Raw genomic sequence first — 13,604 nt, 5'->3', positions numbered from 1 at the left:
CCAAAGCATTTGTGAAAAGAAGGCTGGAACTCAGTAATAAGTTCAAAGGGTTAGCAACAGCCCCGGCTGTGGGCAGGGCCAGCTGTATTTGCAGGTATGTGTAGAGGTTTGCACGGTGGCCTGTGGGTTCATGTGGTTACAACATGATGGTGATAGTACAGAGGTTCATGGTTTGGAGATTCTGGTCTGTACATTTTAGATCTGTGTGATGCTCAGGTATTTTAAAGTAGAAGTCTGGCAGTATTTCTTACAGGATTTGTTTTTCTGTTGCAAGCTGAGGTGTTACAAGACGAAACTTGGCGGGAGCTGGTAGCTGGCTTTGCCAAGTCTGTCCACAGATCATCTTTGGCACCTGTGTCAGGAGCTGACCTGTTTCAGCAAACCAAGATTCTCAGTTCTTGGGACAGCCCTCCTGAGCGCTCCTAGCTGAGTGGGCAACCATCATCGTGTCTAAAAAATGCAGAGGAAGAAAAAAGCAGCCTGAATCATTACCGCGTTACAGAAAATTTCCTTCTTCTCTGCCGTTCTTATGCTCTGAAAGACCTGAAAAGTGTTTAATCTGCTGCACATAATTGGGTGTTTCACAGAAGAGATTAGCACTGGCTGCTGTGTCATTTGAGGAATGTGAGTGTCTCTTTATATCTGGCAAATTCAAACTCTCCAAAAACAAAGTCTCCTTTCCATGACTTTCCCTGTCTTGTGGAGAAAGCTGTGTGCTTGCAAAGACCTACCTGGGAAATAACTGGTGGTCTCTCACTGCCCACACAGAGTTGAAATGGAAGGAAATGAAATCTAAACTGAAGAGAGAGGGACAGTGCTGCCACAGCCTGGGGCCTTGCTCCTTCTTCGTTGCAGTGGTGTATTCATATGCTCCAGGCATCAGCTTAAATCAAACCCATTGTGTCAGGTGCTGCGCAGGTGTAAGATAAAACCAGAATCTCAGCCTTGTTTGAGGCAAGGGGCAAGAGCAAAGATAGAGAGATACAGTGAGAAACACTGAGGCAATGTGGCAGTACTAATTTATCTGAATGCTGAACAGTGCATCTACAACGCCAGCTGGAATAATCTGCTAAAGTAGTTCAAATCTTCCTTTAAACACAAGGAGCAACTTCTGCTAGTTCATTCTCCCTCAGTGCATCTCCCATGCAGCTTCCAAAGAAGGAGCAGTGCAGAGTTCCAGCCGAAACCGAACACGTGTGTGCACGCATGTGTGCACCAGTGTTAGAGCCTGGAGCCACTGCCTCTGGAGGCCGGGCTGTAGGGGGGGAGAGAGTGCAAAGCCCTTGCTGGGTCACAGCAGACCTCTTCTGGATCAGTGGGACGGGGAATTAGACCGTCAGGTGTCTCTGGCTGTGCAAAACTTGCAGAATATATTTGAGTTTGCCAGGTGTCTAGGTGCAAGCACTTAGATGGTGGTGTGGGTTTCTCCATCTAACTCGGCACTACTTCCCCTCTTGATACAAAGGCAGGTGCTTGTGTTTCCACACCAGTTCCTCTTCCCCTCTCATCCTCCCTAACCCCAAGCACGCAACGACATTTTGCTCCTCTGAGAAACCGTACGAAATGGGGTTTGTCCAGATTTTAGTACGGCACTGAAACCATCACAAGTGCTGAGCTCTACTGTAAAGTGTGATTTGAACTGAGGCAAGAAGTTACCCTACTTAAGCATTGACTTGAGATTTCCAGAGCAGTGAGAGACTGGGCGGGCTCTCTGCTCGGAGGATATTCCTACGTGGGGCTCATGGAAAGGGCAGCCTTCAGTAAAATGAGCTGAGAAACAAAAGGGGTTCCTAGTTTGTTTTAAAGAGCAGAAGGCAAAACAAGCCAATGGAACAGCATAGTTCAAACTTTCCTCTGCATGGAGTGAGTAGTTCTGCAGCTGTGGGGTGAATGAAATAACTATTGGAGTAAAACCCTTCCTGGAGCAGTGCAATGATTATAAAGCTGTGCTGTGGTGGTAGAACTGCAGAATCCAGGAGATCAGATGCAGAAAAGTGGCTGGGTATGTAAATTTTCACAGAAAACATTGCAAATTTGTTTAGGTTCTTAGAAATCAGTAGAAACATAGGAAGTGAAACTCCTGTATCAGTAAGAGTAGGATTTTGATGCAGGGAGAATCACCTTGTGACAGATGTCTAGAAAACCCATGTCTCCCATGCATGTTTATGCTGAGTGAATGTTGATGTTGCATTTGTGTTGTGTTTCCCTCATGCAGCTTCCAGCAGTGGGCTGGACTTACTGTCCTTATCCTTATGGGGATGCGAGGTCATTGTTTCCTGTGGGATTGCAATAAATTCCTAAAAATAAGCAGCAGCCCCAGCTGAAAAATTTGGACTGTGTCTGGGACCATCTGCACTGAGAACTTGTGCGGGGAACCCTAGGACTTACATTAGCGATCAGAGGGCCCTCAGGACTTGCAAAGCCACCCAGAAACAAAAACACTGACAGCAGATGCTTCACCTGTAGTCCAGGGCATGGAAAGGGATGACAAACTACAGTTTAATTCAATCCTTGGCTTTCCCTGGTCAGGTCCCCATCCAGGATGTGAAAGCACGTGGTACCTGCAGGACCCTGGGCAAATATCCTGTGCGAAGTGCAAAAAGACCAATTGGTGTCAGATTGAAGATTTAGGGTGGAAGCTGTGAAGACAAAGGCACAGTGGATCTAAGGGTGGGACAGTCGGTAGAGCGGCTCACACCATATCGGTGTGTCGCACAACAGCCAGGTTGAAGCATAACATTGGTGGCATTAGAGCCTCATGTCGTCCTGGCATTACACATGTGTAAGTCCTAATAACTGCAGGGCCCGGCTTCCTGATCCATTTTAGTTAATACACATACAAATTCCAAACACGTAAGTGGTATTTCAGAAGAGCCATAAAGAAAGATGGTAGCACGTGGCAGGGCAGCAACCGCCCTGTGCGGGTGGTAGTGGAACTCCAGCTGGGCTTGTGCTGCTTTGTGTAACACTCCTGCTGCCAGGGCTTCAGCTCTCCCTCTTACCTCTGCTGTAACTCGTGTCCCTCTGAAACCTGCAGGTACTGTGCTGTGTGTGCCACCCCTCACCCGGGGCAAGTGGATGCACAAAGCCCAGGCTCTTTCAGAGAGGAGTGCAGGACTCTACTGGTAATGAAGAACCCGTTTCCATATGTCCCTGCAAGAAGTAGGCACCTATACTTAATAAATCGTGGCCTACGTCCCACCCCATACCACCAGTGACTTACAGACCACAGGGAGCACAAAGGCAACTTATTTCAACGTTATCACCAGTGATTGGTCGTCAGCCATTAGGCACTTGCAATAAACTCAGCCGTTAGCAGGTTCCTGAGGAACTGTAAAGCCCATTACGTATTGCTGGCGCACAGAAATACTGTTTTTAACTTACGGCTGCGTTATTAGAGCTATATAGAAAAATACAGAAGGAATGTGGCAGCCTGGGCCTTTGCTTGGAGTGCACAAATCCGATGAAAACATCCCCAAAACTGTAATTACTTGTTCATAATTGGAAACTGAGGAGCAAATTCTGCCACACAAACCTCCAGTGAGCTCACTAAAAGTCATGAAATCCGTTTCGTTGTAGAGTAGCCAAGAGGAATGGTAATATGGGGAAGGCTGGGTACTACTGCTTAACTGTTAATGTCACAAAGCGCACGAGCAGAATCTATCATCCTGGAAAGCCCCCTGAGTCCTCACTTATTTTGAATCAGGAGTCTATTTTAGAGATGAGGGAATTCAGATTCAAGGTCATTGTCTGATTTCACACCATGCTGTTTCAGTGTCTCATTAATAGAAACCTTCTCCTGAAACAAAGAACAGAAACTAGGAGATATGATTTCAAATTCCCCTGCTATAAACACTAGACCAGGTTCCCGTTTCAGACCTAAGAATAAAACCTGGGAGTGTGGACTCCCAGGTCACACACATATAGGTTGCTGTGTTGCTACTTGCTTGATGATTCTTTCTGCAGATGTGCCTTTCTGCACAGGTGCTAATAAGGAGCTGTTGTTTAACCCGTCATTAAGTCTAAGCTAGCAGGTTTCTGTTGACAGGCTGCAGAGCTTGAGAACAAAATTGTAACCTTTCCGTACATACTATTGCTGTGTGGTTTTCCATTAACAGCCATGGAAAAGTTAACCTAAACATTAGCTCTTTTTCCTGGAACTAAGAGCTCCAAAGCCAAAAGCCTGGTGATCTGCTCATCAGCTTGCAGCTCTACTGCAAAGCAGCCCGATCGTTGCTGTAAAAACAAAGCACAGAGCTGGCTCTCGAACTGCCGGGCCTCTGTTTCTGAAGCAGGGAGTATCCAGCTCATAAAGGGGAGCATCCCAGTCATATCTCGATCCAGGGCAAAATTTCCCCTAGGCAGAGTTACAAGGTTATGCCTTTAACATTGACAGTTGGAGATCTGCCTCAGGAGCCAAGGCAAATCTAGCAAGCAGGGATTGCAGGGATGGGAACTATTTCTCACTAGATACTGGTAGGACGATATTCAGCAGACAGTAATTCCCATTTCCTCAAGCCATTAGCACTGCCCTGCACAGGGTAATTTTTCTGAGTCATGTAGCGTGAAAACAGCCATTGAGTCGTGTTCTTCTCACATTCACATTGTGGAAGATCCTGTCCAGAACCATGCCGTCTTCTTTACCCAAAGCCAAACTGCACCCAGAGAGACCCTCCCCAGATCACTGATTTCCACAGGCTGCAAGATCCTGCAGGCTCTTTCTTCCTCTCCAGGGGGATGTTTACCACTGCCCTTGATTAGTTGTCCCAGTTATCACTGCCAAAAGAGTGTTTCATTTTTCATTTGGATTTTTCTTGCTTTTTCTCATACACAGCAGGCTTTGTTATTCAACCTCCAGACGAAAGATTACAATCCTGTGTGAGACAGTGTCTTTGATATGTCACTCAGCATTACTCCGAGACTAGCTACCTCTTTCCAGAAAGACAATGGGAAGAATGACCAGATCTTCCTGGAAATGACACCCATCCCACAGCGTAAATAAGCCAAAACTAGCTCCTGCAAAAGTAATCAGGCCTGTTTGCTGACATACAAATGCCCACTCATCACTGAAAGAGCCACGTTCCTGAACTCTGGCACGAGCCAAGGATTGAGGCTATTAAGCTCATTCCCACGCTTGAATTTGGCAAGGTAGAAGCCTGTATCATCTTGTTTCACTTTTTGTAGGAGTTTGCTCTGAATGTTTTCTTTGCAGTAGGTTCCCTAGCTGGTTCGGTCCTGCATTATGTAGTTACAGATATCAAGAACCAGAGGCTGACAGAGCAATGGGTGTTATCTGGGTTGCAGAAGGTCTGAAGAGCCAGGCACAGACAAGAAGTCGTGAGTGAGCTTGTGAGTAAGATTTCAACTGGAGGTTGAATGGGCAGGACCACTCCTTGTACGGTGGGGCCCTCAGGTACGTGCTGCTAGATACGTAGGGGACGAGAGCTTGAATCATAAGCCAACACGACTGTGAGCCGATACTCTAAATAAGCTCTTAATTATCTCAAATTCTGTGAAAGATCTGCAAAGGTTGCAGTACTTCATGGTGTTTAGTTTCCTCTGTTCTTCAGTGTATGCTACTTTTGGGTTGCTTGAACAGAACCACTGCTTTAACATCTGAATACACTAAACCATATCAAGGCATCGAAGAAAGTTAGGTAGTTTTTCTGCTTCCTTTTTCCTTCTGCATTTAGACAGGGTGTTTGTCGGCAGTGTAGGAAGCTGCCTCTGATATAGAGCTCAGTGGCCATGTGTAAGATCACTTGTCGCTATTTTTGATAATCATTCTCATTTGGGGTAAATCCTTACTGGCTTCAGAAGGAAACACTATTTTGTACCACTCTGTTGCTGGGAGTCAGTCAAATCTAGCATGGTATGAGACCTGCCAGAAAACTCTGGATCTTGCTCCAAACTTTATCACTCTGCAGTACTTTTCATAACGTCTTTTAAGGTAAACCATAATGGTCCATAGTTTTCAGTGCTTCCTCTGCAATAAGAGACCAGGTTACTAAAACCCTGTTGGAGTGAAGATCTTATCAATGGAAGTCTTCCTCTTAATTTTGGGAGAAAATAGGTCAAGCTTCCAAATTAATATTTATTGAGTGGCCAAGGTGGCAGGAATGCCTTGGGAATGGTAGGTTTTATGAGCAACGCTGAGTTCAAGGCTCTGTATTTAGTAATGAGGCACAGATGGGAATGGTTTTGTTGCGGTGATGTTTTATCACGGAATGAGACCGTTTTAATAGTTGTTTGGTGACTAAGAGATACAGAGGTAGCTGTAAATTAGCGTGCTTGCTGCAGGAGGCAGTGTTTCCTGGCATGACCAAGCATAGTCAACACAGACTGATCTCCCTGAGAGAGGCTGACTAACAAAGCCCAGAAGCTAGTTAACACTTTCCTAAAACTGTCTCCAGACACCCTTATGTGATTTAAAAGGCAGCACGCTGCCAGCTCAGGTCGTGCAAGCAGGGATATTTCAAGCTTGTAGAATCCTACCACGTAGCAGAAGCCACCTGGTATTTGGGGTTATCTTGATGGTGGTTCAGAGCATCAAAACCCCCTGGGAGCGCAAGAGCCCCCTGACCAATGCCGTTCCCAAATGATAAATGTTGGTGCAAAGCAGGTATCAATTATTCTCGCCCTTGTCCAGGCACAAAGGGATGCATTTTTGCAGAGAGGCTTCCTGAAGTACCCTATGTGAAGCACCCTTTCACAAGAGGGGACCCACACCACAGTGGCTATAGGCAGTTTTTCTCCGTAGCCACAGGAGGGGCAGCATGAGCTGTCCGTGCCGTTTGGCTCTTGCAGGCTGCGGACAGGCAAACTGCCAGTTACCGCCTTCCTCTCCCGTGGGGCTCAGAGCTGCTATGGGATCCACTGTGACTCTCCACTCCGTATTCCTCCTTCTCTCCCCACTCATCACCCTCACAGATGTTTGTGGAAGTTTCATGCCTGGACTGAGTTCAAATCGAGCACCCGGGATCCCTGGGACGGAGGCTTTGGCTTGGACAATTTAGCATTCGTTTCTCTCATCCTTGTATGTGCTTTGCTTTTAAAGTAGCTACAGTTTAGTAAATCATCTCTTTGCAGACACTAGTGGTAACTCTGACATTTATTTAATATATTTAATGTTTGCCTGTTACTCATTTCACCAGTATCTCCTACAAGTTTTTGTCCGTGCTGGATTCAGAATCAGGTACTAAATCACAGGTTAATTTTTACATTTTTTTCTCTCTCTCCTGCTATTCCTTTTTCTCTTCCTTTCTCTTTCTCATTTCTATATTTCTTTTTATCTCTCTCTCCCCTTTCTCATAACAAAAGGGTAGACCAGGATATTGTTTATGGAAAGTTTGAATTACTAACGATCCATACAAAACAACATTAAGGATCATATCTTTTCCAGTGCCTCTTTTTAAATCCAGGAGCTCAGAAGCCAGTCCCAGTGTTTTATGATCTTAAAATGTTGATTTTTTTCCAGGTATTAATTCCAGCTTGATAGGAAACCAAGAGAAACAGAAACATTTTTCATCTTCACTTCAGAAAAATGTGCTCCATCTTCCTCTGTTAAAGAGATATCTTTTCAGTACTGTGGATGGTATGCCCCTGCTCTGGGACCAGCTTCCCTTTCCTAAATTACCTTTCCGCTGTGCTGTGTGTGAGCCTCACCCTGGACAGCTGGAACCGCTGAAAGCAGGGCTGAAATGCAACAAAGAAAAAAGCTTCCTCCCAGTTTGGGTCCTGCTGTGAGGGGGCCGGAGAGCTAGCTGGTTAGAGAAAAAAGAAATACTGCGGTGTCCCAAGAGAAAGGTCCATCCTCCCTGCAGCTGGATTCAACATGCCGAATCCCAGTCGCTGTCTCTGTGCAGGCCATTGCACACTGTGCTCTAAGTGACAGTCCCTCTCCCAGTCAGTTTCCAGACTCAGAGGAAAGCAGAATGAGAGGCAGGAGGAGGTGGGAAATGGCTTGGACAAGGCTGCGGCGTTCCTAGGAAATGCCACAGCTTGACCGAGGCATCGGCTGCTCTTTGCGCCTCTGATTGCCAGATCCCCGTCCAAGACACAAGTGTTCCAGCTCCCTCTCTTGAGTGCTCAGCAACCACCACCCTGTGCTACGACCTCAGCAGCCCAACGTCCCCCTCACCCCACATCCCACCCTTCTCTTTCAACCCTGGCAGCACTCCTCAGTCAACCAGATGTGAAGAACAAAAGGAAAAGCTTGGATCAAGGGTGCAACCCTACAGCACTCTGCATGCAAAGCACTCGCAGGGTGAGGCCCGTGGTCAGAGGAGACCAGCCTCCCGCAGCTGAGCGCTTTTTTGTCCTAAAGGCAATGCTGCCTGCCTTCATCCCTAAGATAATTAGCTGTGAAGGTGAAAGAGCAAGGCCACTCCAAGCAGAATTCATTATGCATATGCCTGCAAGCAGTACTCTCTAGAAAAACAACATAAAATGCGGGAGTGAATTGCCCTCACTGATTTTGCTGATTCCACTAGATTTCAGATCTAATAATGTCTCCATATTGCTTCAATTGTCTCTTCTGAGGCACAGCTGTGACTCTCCCCCCTGAAGCGCTGTGGCTGCAGGAAGGGAAATAAAACCTAGCCAAGGCGTTCAACACAGCAGCCTTTTAATATACAGCCTGTTCCCTACATTCATACATTCTGTGTCTCCAACTACTGTGTCCCTGCTAGAAAGACTAATCGAATTGGCTCCTTATTCTCAAATCTGTGGTATAATCTGGGTAAGGAGTTTTTTCTCCTGGGATGAAAGGTGACTTCTGTTTAAGGATGCAAAGCAGCATTTAGTGGAAATGGGTTCCTTTCTTGCCTCCTGGGTGTTCTGCCACCATCTTCCACAATTACCCCATCTAAACTTGGACACCTAAATGAGGTGATAAACCTTGGTGGATAACCAAGAGGGGCTGCTGACTTGTGGCCATTGAGACTCTCCTAAAATCACAGTCGTGAAGGTCCTTATGTTTCCACTGATTGTAGAGAGATCCTGCATTGCTCTTACCTCTAGTACCTCAGACGCCCACTCTGGTTTTGCCTCCAGATCCCAAGGCTGAAGTAGGTGTTTGGGCCCATTTATTTAGAGGGTTTGTTAACGTTCACACCAACTTCTGTTATCTGTGGGATGAACTGAACTGTGCTGGCAATGGAGAGCCCTGTAAAAGCCTGAATGGATGGGTGAATAGCCAGCCAACTTGATCTTCATCCAGACAGTTTTCCAGATAAAACAGCACTGAACTATGGAGTAGGTCGATGATGCTGGTGTTTTATTTTTCTATTGCAATTGCATGGTACAAAGCCCAGCTGTGAATCAGGGACCCCTTCTGGTAAGTGCAGGTGGGAAAACACATCTCTTGCCACGCATTTCAGAGAAAGCTGTGTCTTCCGGAGCTCTAGGATTACTTCTTTGCGGTCACACTCTGGCTAGCACAACCTCAGCACTTTTGTCTCTGTTATCGTATTGCTAGATACAAGATGAGAACCCAGTTTAACATCCAGCTTTTGGGTTAAAGTAGCTCTCTCCCTCCTGGGTCTGCTTTGCATTTGTACCCAGGACACTAGTAAAACATTTTCTGCCTCTCATGTGCAATGTCACAGTAATCCGTTTCCAGGATATCTCCTTGTCATTCAATCTGACAATTCTCTTCCCCTAGGAGATGTTGGCTTCTCCATCTCCTCTGAGGCAGTGTAGCTGCCAAAGTCCGTCTCAGTCCATCTGGACTGAAAACTCCTACCTGGCATTCTCCCCCCCATCTGCATGGGTGAGAGGAATGTCAAGCAATGAAACGCAAGAACTCCCTTCATTTGTCAGTTCACATGAAAGGAGGAGAAAGCCTGAACTGCGGATCTGCCCTTCACGCATGTTGGATGCCCTGCAGAATTATCCGCTGCACAGTAGTAGAAAGTGTTGCCAAACAGGTCACTGCCAGTTCGCTGCAGAGCAGCTGACCCCGGCAGCAAAGGAAACAGGAGGAGATAGGGAATGGCATGCTTAAGCAGAGAAAAGGCACACTCTGTCCTGTTTTAAGGGGAAGAAGGTTTGAACTCTGAAGTCAGAGCAGCGTAATGCACACAGGAATGGGGAAGAGGTGTCTGATGAGTCCAGCTACATGCTGTGCTAGCCCTGGGTCAAGTCTGGCTCTGCTGTCTGTACTCCCGTGCTGGCTGTTCTCTGGCCTGCGTCTGAACGGCTTATGCTCAGACTCCAGTCCAACTACTTGTTCAAACTGGAGGGCATGTCCTGTGTTAAAGCATGTTTTTCAAGGATAGTGGAAACTTAATCACGTTTGAAAAAAAGAGCTCTCTAATTCCAAAGCAACCCTATTACTGGAGAAAGAGGTATCATTAGTCATGGGTATAAGCAGTATATCATGAACACAGGCTCACTAGGTCGTAACTGACTACAAAAACTGGTGTAAACGTAGCGCAGCTGTACATTGGTATGAATCACTGGCACCTTTGTTATGATAGTGGCACTGCTGGTCTATCCAAGCCAGTTTTCATCAATAAGGGGTCAAACCTTTGGCAGTGCCCAGGATGCACCCTTTTGGACCGTGCCTTGGGCATTGCCGTGAGTACTAGATGGCTTTTAGTCCTCAAGCCCCAAACCCAAAGATTTCTGAGCCTCACTGCGTCCTCTTGAATGCTCTTAGGGTGGTGCTCAGTTCCATTTGGATCAGCAGCACCATAACCTCACCCCTGGAGCATCCAGACAGGCTATCTCTCCACAGGAAAGCAATTGCAACTTTTTGTTCTCTGGCTGGGATTCCTGGATTGCTGCTTTTTGTTCGGGTTTATTTTATTCTCAACATAAATAAAGAAAACAAATCTAGGGCAAGTAATAGCCTGAAACTACTAAAGCTGCAGTGCAGGAGATGTGGAACTAGAAGGAGGAAAACATTCTCATGTTGGATTTTTTTTCCGAGTAGAATTGGTTAATCTCAGGCTCAGACTTCCATTAACTCAGCAGGCCTGCCCCACAATATTTACTTAAAATCACAGAAAAGTGCATTAAAACAATGTTAAAGCAGATACACCAGCCCACAAAGAGCAAACAGGAGGGATGCTCTGAGATGAGATAGCCGTGTGCTTATTTCAGGCTTTCTTCTGCCTCTCAGGTGGTGCCCTTTTTTGGTCAGCACAGAGATGCTGGGATGCTGCGGAGTGAGCAGGTCAGGGCCGTTGCCCGCTCTGGCCTTCATTTTGTATTGGCATTTTGTCCTGTGCAAGGGCTGGAGGACATCTCCCCAGCGCACAGATGCCAGCGGTGGCGCAGAGTACGCAGCAGTGGCCAACCCTCTCCTCCCCTTTCCCCTCTATGTTGTCGTGCTGTAAGGACAAGCCTTAACTGAGAGACCATTAATCCTCAAGGAGGGGCATTACCATGGGCATATTCATGACCATTAAGTGGGTCTCTGCTCTGCCCCGGAGCCTGACTCCTTCGAGGAGAGCCTGAGTTGAAGCCAGGGGTTCTTCCTGCCGACAGAAGGCCGGGGCTGAGCCATACAGAGGGGCTTCAGCTGCCACCCCGCTCAGAGCAGCCCTGAGATGATGCTCTTAACTTGAACTTGATGCAGCTCAAGGCACTGTGAAATCTTTGTTTTCCTTAAACGACCTTTGCTTGCACAAGACAGCCTGCATTCAGCTGTGGGCTGCTCTGCATACTTCATCGCTTCAGCAAGGAATCCACTTTCCTCTGCTGAACGGCTAAGGCTCAGGCAGATGTTTCTTCATATCCACAGAGCATGATGATATAACTGGCAGAGCACTTGGAGACGAGCTGTCTGTATCGTTTTATGTGTCAGCCCCTTCCACGCCAGCTCCTCTCATCCCTGTCAAATCCTTCTCCAGCACCCTTCTGCCTTTCTACCAGCATCTCCCTTACTTCACTGTGGGTCCCTCTTCTGCAGGGCATTTGCCCGTAGGCTGGGTATGGCAGGGAGAAGATACAGAGATGTGCAGAGGATTCCAAATGGCTGATGTTGTTACCCCAACAGACCTCCTCCAGCCTGCATGGGCTCAATGCTCCGTTTGGCATTTTTTCACCAGGAAAAACATTTACTTTGGGAGAGAAAAGAGGGAAACAGAAAATAAGCTCACGCTCACAAATCCAAAAACAAAGTATGGACTCAGAAATCCTCTAGTGCCTTTTTGGATGATTTCATATCTGAAAGAATGAATCCATAATACAATAGTGCTGATTATGACATTTGAGTATTTACAGTGGGATCTTGCGCAGGTGGAACTTAGGAGAAAAAAAAAAAAAAGAACAGCTCGGAGGGCAAAGGTTTTGTTTAAAAATGTAAAACAAACTGTAACTTAGCACCAAAGAGTGAGAAAAGCAGTTTGTTGGCTTCTCAAGAGCACTAGAATATCAAGACATCGTAATGAAGAATGGCTGTATTTCAGGAAAAATTCTGAGCAAGAAAGTGTCTAAGTTAAACAAATCTTCCCTTTTGCCTGGTCAGTAAATGATTAGAAATAGGACACAAATGCCAGGTATTTGAAGGAGAGAGAGGCTCCGAAGTTGCCAAGTCAAGATTTCGTGCTGTTGGGAGTTTAAGACTGAGGTCCAGGAAGAGGCATCTGTGGAGGCAGGGACCATGGGTCGTGCACTGACTCAGACACCAGCTCTGGAGAACAGGAAAGGCTCTTGCCAGCTCTTGCAGCTTCACTATGACTTGAAGTACTCAATGGTCTCTTTAAAGATCCTGGGGTCAGAAAACAGTATGAGCGGATATCATCCTCCTTCACTACAAAAGCTGTTGTTAGGGTTTAACCCCTTGGTTGCTCAGTACAGGACTTGCTTTCACAACATCCGTCTCTGAGGAAGCAAGGGAACAGAGTGGCATGCCCAGGAATCCTTAAACCGACGTCAGATTTGCGCACAGCCAGGAAGGTGTCTCCGCTGCGATGCCATTATTCGATCAGTAACTGTGCTTTTCCGTTTTGTTCTCTTTCGTTTTAGGGCCGTTGCATCAATTTCACCAGAGTGAAGAACACAGAGGCCCCACCCAAATACCCGCTCAACAACGCATACCCTCCATCCTCTCCACCTCCAGCACCCATCTACAACCCCCCGCCCCCGGCTCCGATCTATACCCCCCCTCCACCCAGCTCACCCACACCCCACACCCCATCCCCGTCCTCCACACTCCCCCCACTCCCCCCACCGCCCCAAGCCCCACCACCCAACCGGGCCCCCCCTCCATCTCGGCCCCCACCTCGCCCAACAGTCTAGGGGGTCGGCCTTGCTCCCGTCTCTTCCACAAGCGTTCGAGAGGCTTTTTCAGCAGTACTGTATCACATCCATCTTCCGGGGGGGTGGGGGGGTAGAGGAAGCCGGACCGTTTTTGAAATGGGTGACAACAGAACAAACGACTCAGTAGTCATCTTTCTCCTTTAGTTTTCTTTTATTTTTAAAATCCCTTGTGCGTCAGTGCCACCAAACTATCGAAGCAAGAAAAGCCAAGAGACTGCAAGAACAAGGCAAATAACTTGAGTTCCATTTCAGCCAGGGTCTCCCCCCTCTTTGTCCCCGACACTTCTCTGTGCCTTACCACGGTGATTCCAGGATACATTGAAAAAAAAGAA

The 13,604-nt window shown here is 47.0% G+C and overlaps 1 protein-coding gene across 1 annotated transcript in view; it reads left to right on the top strand.

Annotated features, from left to right (window-relative positions):
• Positions 1-13,604, top strand: part of ANTXR1 (ANTXR cell adhesion molecule 1) — a 107,272-nt gene extending 93,668 nt beyond the window's left edge. Inside the window, exon 18 of the mRNA XM_075117554.1 lies at positions 12,979-13,604. Within this exon, the coding sequence (XP_074973655.1) occupies positions 12,979-13,251 (273 nt within the window). The 3' untranslated portion in view covers positions 13,252-13,604. The remainder of the gene's footprint in view (positions 1-12,978) is intronic.

Source organism: Phalacrocorax aristotelis, chromosome 24, assembly GCF_949628215.1.
Source record: "Phalacrocorax aristotelis chromosome 24, bGulAri2.1, whole genome shotgun sequence".
Taxonomy (NCBI): domain Eukaryota; kingdom Metazoa; phylum Chordata; class Aves; order Suliformes; family Phalacrocoracidae; genus Phalacrocorax; species Phalacrocorax aristotelis.
Note: the sequence above shows the minus strand (reverse complement) of the source record. Positions and strands in the feature narration are given on the sequence as shown.